Source organism: Plasmodium fragile, assembly GCF_000956335.1.
Source record: "Plasmodium fragile strain nilgiri unplaced genomic scaffold supercont1.36, whole genome shotgun sequence".
Taxonomy (NCBI): Eukaryota; Apicomplexa; class Aconoidasida; order Haemosporida; family Plasmodiidae; genus Plasmodium; species Plasmodium fragile.
This window is the reverse complement of record NW_012192616.1, coordinates 117,969-123,830: the sequence shown is the minus strand read 5'-3', so window position 1 is coordinate 123,830 and position 5,862 is coordinate 117,969. Positions and strand designations below refer to the sequence as shown.

The 5,862-nt window shown below is 41.2% G+C and overlaps 1 protein-coding gene across 1 annotated transcript; it reads left to right on the top strand.

Annotated features, from left to right (window-relative positions):
* Window positions 1-4,283: 4,283 nt before the first annotated feature.
* On the top strand, window positions 4,284-5,585 carry AK88_03257 (uncharacterized protein; the record flags this gene model as incomplete). The annotated part of the gene is made up of 1 exon (XM_012480878.1): window positions 4,284-5,585. The coding sequence occupies one exon, from the start codon at window positions 4,284-4,286 to the stop codon at window positions 5,583-5,585; it is 1,302 nt and encodes a 433-aa protein (XP_012336301.1).
* Between the last annotated feature and the right edge of the window lie 277 nt (window positions 5,586-5,862).

Sequence of the window (5,862 nt, the reverse complement as noted above, 5' to 3'; positions counted from 1 at the left end):
TACGCACAAGGTGCACTTGTATCTTTTCAAGGTATGCATGTGTAAATGTCCATTGTAAGCACACAGGAAAAAGAAGTTACTAATGTTTATAAAATACACACCGAATTGCGCACACTGACACCGTTTCCTGTATAGGGTGCGTTTCATTTCCTTTGTGGGGTGCACATTACCAGAAGCGTGTTTCTCCACTTTGTAAAAAAGAGAAAACCCAATGATCACACGTTGAGATGTTTTTATCCAAGGGGTAACATTAATAGTGACAATATGAAAATTAAGAAAAAAAAAAAAAAATTTAACGTCCCAAATTGATTAATCATAATGATTCAAATGAAATTGTTTCCTTGCCTTACGTGCATGCACATAGTTTGCCGTTAATTGAGAAAAAAAAGAAAAAAATCGGGTTCAGAAAATGTTACACATCTTGATGTGTCCAAGGTTAGCAGCGGTGTTTCTTATGTAACTTTTAACTTTATGGTACAACTTTTTTTTTTTTTTTTCTTGTATACCCCGCTCATGTAAGCACTCCAGGTAACGGTGCTATACGTAAGAACAATCATAGCGACATTTAAAAAAAGTGTTTGGTATTTAAATTAGGGGTTCCTGTCTTTACGAAGTGGATGTCAATTTTATGTCACACATGCGTAACCATGTTATGGTTAATCCATGTATTGCACTCTGGAGAGTTACTTCGCAATATGCCTTTTTGAGGAAGTGCCTTTTTGCATCCCACCCCCCTGCGACTGGTATGGCATTTAGGCTCATGAGCACATGCATATGTGAGTGCAAATGAAAACGAGAACATACTGATTTATTTATAAACCGTGCTTATCGGGTGAATAGAATTGGGTGTGGAATTATAACGTAATAAAGTTTGGTGTGCCTTAGACCCCATCTTGGGGGAATATAGAACTCTAGAACTCCCATGGTGCAGATAAGAACTTAGCCCTGTTTTTCTTGTCAAGGGCGATCCTGCGTTTCGTGCGAAGCATTCCTAAGTGGTCAAGCAGCTGGGCAGGCACGGCGTCAGGCGATTAGACGGTTACACATGTGTTCGCAAAAAGCATGTGCATGGCTTAACATTGAAAAAAGGCGCGATAGGTATAGATGCACCTGCGTGAAGATAACGGTAAACGGTGTAACGCGATGAAAGTTAGGTGACGTATGTTATGGCACAGCATATGTACGTTTTCATGTGCACGAAGAATGCCCTTTTGGGGGTGCAAAAAAGTATCATGCAGTTTTGTTCAAGGAAGCGAAAAACGTGTGATCCGAGTGGGTGATAACGGGACATGGTCATGTTGGTCCTGCTCTGAATATTATTTCCCCGCCTTCTGTTCATACAAATAGAGCCCCATCATCCTTGCATACACCTTTGCCTTGGTGCTCATAAGTAGTGGTGCGTCAATACTTCCCCTTGGTGTATACATCCAATGACACCTGAAACAGCACAAGGGGAGGCACATCATTTGAGGACGCATGCGAACTGCACCTGTTGGTAGTTGCATGAATTATACCTACAACCCTTTTATTGGATGCAGAAAAAAAAAACCCTTATTGGGTGTCCCCCTTTGACATAGCGCTTATATAAAAGAGGTATACGTACACTTCTCAGTAAAGCTAATATTGTACGTCATGTTTCCATTTACGTTTTTTCACGCATGTGAGTACTTATGGTGTAGTTGGAACGGGCTCCCGCAAGAGCCTCTTACCACGATATGATGCCTGATTCATACCAAATGGAAAACTCACACCATGTGGCCGCGACCAAAATTAATATTTATAATAAACACATACCTGCGTACTTCCCCTGCAAACCAAGCGTCAGCAAAATTGGCCGCTTTCCCCCTTCGATGGATGGCGGCATTTCTACCGATGTAGTTTACACCCACTCACTAAAATAATCGTGCAGTTTTTTTTTTTTTTTTTTTTTTTCTCACCAAATTTTATCTACTGTGAAGTGGCGTATACATAAATGTGTGTTCAACTCTTAGGGAGGCATAACTGGGAGGCTTTCAAAAACACAGCGACGGTTGGAAACTGTCATCTCAGTGTACTGTTCGCTGCTCACAATGTGTAGGCGTGACGGTCAATGAATGAAGGAAGCTTAACGCTACTCATGGATGTAATGGGTTGGGTGACATGAACTCCCAAAAGGCTAGTACAGTTACACACACGATTTGGGTTTGGACATCCCCCCAGGAGTAACAAAAAAAAAAAAAAAAAAAAAAAATGAAATCGCAGGGAGCGGGGAAACTAATGAAAGATAAGCACATAATAATATGAGCCACATACACGTCAACACCGTAAACGACAGAAAAGGTATATTATATGTGTACATGAGAATAAGACCATTTGCTTTACCTGATCAGCAATGGGTCAGTAGTTGAATAGGTCTTTCGCACAATGTGCAGGCAAAATGGAAACATTGCGCACCCTTTGTTAGAAATAACGACAGACACCTTTTGGTTCACACTTAAAAGTGTTATAATGGTACAAGGTGACTTTGTACTTTTTGTTTACCTCGGGACATGTACCAACGGAAAGGGGGGGGCGGCAGACTTGGTAAGGGTGCGGTAAAAAGAACATTGGGGGCATTTGAACATGTGGGAACTTTAAATTGCGATGAAGTTTTGTCTAAGCTTTATGTGCAGGGCGTACCTAATTAGTTCATATGTCGCGCACTACCACGATCATCACTACTGCCGCCGCTTACAATTATGCCTTGCACACACGCAAACATTAACACGTACACACTGCTAACGCCAAAAAAGGCATCGACAGAGCTGCTATTCACTTCACGAGACGCGTTAAAATGAAACCTTCTTTGGACAAGCCAACTCGCTCATGTTGAAAAAAAAAAAAGAACTAAAGGATGCCGCTTTGCATGGAACAATAAAATGGATTTTACATCGCGTGGAGGAAGCTACGACATTTTAAAAAAGGACCACTTTGTAAACACCTTTTTTAAGACGTTTTAATTTGCACCATTCACGGGGGTGGGTGTAAAAAAGCTGTAGCCAGCAGCAATTAATGTTGGGAGGCGAAATGTCCTTGACGTGTTTGTCCCGCGGAATAAAAAAAAAAAAGAGCAGTGAGTGGTGAAATTTGAACGGTTAAAAAATAAATAAACAAACCTTACTAATGCTCCTTGTTTTTTTTTTTTTTTTTTTTTTTTTGTTCCTGGTCTGTCCAATACAGGCAGCGCGCCAAGTATAACTCACATAAAACGAACACAAACCGTTCCTCCCGACTTAGAAGCATCTATGCCTTTTTCCACAAACCCGTTGATACATTTGCTTATATTCATACATATATATAATTGCTAAGCGTGCTGAAGACGATAGGTTCGGTTATGCCAAGTGCAAAGTGTACATTTGTTGACGCACGTGGAAATAAAATCCGCAAGCGTTTTTTTTTGTTTCCCGTCCTCACTTTTGCGTATAAACCTATAACAACCCGTGCGCAAAAAAAAAAAATGGGGAAAATAAGGCAAACGTGAAAAAAAAGGGAAGCACCATGAGACGTATATGTAAATAAAAACGTGAACATATGGAACAGTAATGTAAAATATCACCCGCTTCCTTCCACTTCATAGCTATTGAAAAAAATGCGCGCTAAGTTTGCAGCCGTAAGAGTTAACAAAAAATGGTAACTGTTAAAAAAAAGAGGGGGAAAAAGTAACACAAAAGTGAACGCTGCTGTATTATTTGCGCAGGTAGGAAGCCATGCGATCAGGAGATTGTGGAGAAAAAAAAATGAAAAAAAAAAAAAAAAACACGTAGAACACCCCTACAGGCATACATAATAAATAAGGGAACAAGTTGTATATGTACCCAAATGGGCTGTGCACAGTTCGAACACGTTCCATCCCTGGCAGGGTATATATATATATAATAATAATACCAACCCCGCTCCCAGCGCACATAAAAAATATGCCCGTGTGAATATCCCACAAAGTAGCCTTTTCAAGTCTGCACACAATGCAAAGCACCACAGCACGGCAATCGCACAGCATCAAAAAAAAAAAGAAGAAAAAAAAAAAAAAAAAAAAAGTATATGCTCACATACATTTATATATTTTTCCTTTTTTTTCATTTGTTTTTTTTATGTACGCTTGTATATGTACCTTAAACAACCCTACCCTGAATGGGCTCCACCCATGCATATGACTTCCATTGCACCGCCCATATTGGATCGAACATTGTCACCTTAACCCTATCGATGCAACATCGTGTGCATCTTACCAAGCTACACCCTTATGCATTCCGCCACATACACAAAAAATGAAATGCTTCTTCATAGTAGATGCCCAAAACGACTTCCTCCCCAAAGGGTCGTTCAACTCTCGAGACGATTACATGGACGCACTGAACAAAATTAACGCCATAAGACTAAGGCTACACAACTGCACAGAAAAGGACCTAATGAAATTAAACAACTGCAAACACATGATGCAGTATCAACCGAATAAATTGTTAAAGGAAAATATCGTCCACTATCACCAGTGCAGCCATGATATTGATGATGACCAGAGGGTAGGGGACATTCTTCTCTTCCCATGCGATGATAGGATGGTGACCAATTGCTCCAATGGAGTGAGCGCCCTAAACGTTTGCAGCGGATTACAGAAGCAACCTGCACAGGGCACAGTGAACCAAGTTGGCGACGTGTCCAATCACAGCGGCTGTGCAGACACGCCGCAATATACCACACCCAACGACGCAAACAACGTTACACTACTAAACAGTACAGAAGACAGCAACAACGGAGCAAGTGCAAATTTTACTCTGAATATATTATCCGTGGACTACCACCCGCAGCATCATATTTCCTTTGCAGAAACGCACAGAAATGTGTTTGAGCAGATAAGCAAAAATGGCGGCATCAAAAAGAGCAGCGCAATCTTGAATGGGGTAACCCAAGTACCGTCTCACACTGAAGGCGATGGGTTAGCAGTATTTGAGGGGGAAGCTGCATGCGACGACGACGGTATGCTTCGCCATGATGATGGTGATGAAGGGGAGGTTCAGCACGAACTACAGGCAGACCTGCTACAATCTGCGTTCCTGGAGAAACATAAAATTTTGAACCTGACTGATGTGATGAAGAATATAAACAATATCAAGTCGACGAGGTACATTTACAAAAATGTTAATTCCGTTAGTGACATAAAGGAATACAGCAAGCTAAATTTTCTGAACCAATCAATAGATGTGTGGCCAGTCCACTGTGTGCGGAACACCTGGGGGTGCAAAATACACCCCAATCTTATTAGGCACATAAACGATATTGTAATTAAGAAGGCCGACACGGACAACCACGACAGTCATACTATTTTTGAAAACAGTGAGATAAACGAGAAAATTTTAAAACTGCTCAATGGACTCAATATAAAATCTGTTTACATTTGCGGGTTCATATTTGAGTACTGCGTAAAGGAAACTGCTTTATCTTTTTTGAATTTGGGGTTCGATACCTACATTGTGGAGGACGCAACGGCATACTTGTTCGGACGGGAGGAGGATAAGGACTACTTGAAGGAGAAGGGCGTCAAGTTTGTGAACTCGTCCACCATGTTCGCTTGATGGTGGGCTTATTGGGAATGGACCAGGGGGAGCAATAGGGGCAGCAGCATAGCGTAAACGCGCGTAGGATGCAATGCGCACCTAGTTTCACGCACCGCATGCGAGGCACTCTGCGCAGAGCGGGGAAACTACAAAACCCACAGCAGGTGCTCCACCTATCGTGATATCTGCCCCTTCATAATCTCGTTGCGAAGCAGTCAACAAGTTACTTATTTACAGCATCCAACTATACCATTTCAAATCGGAATTGAGAAAAAAAAAAAAAAAAAAAAAAAAA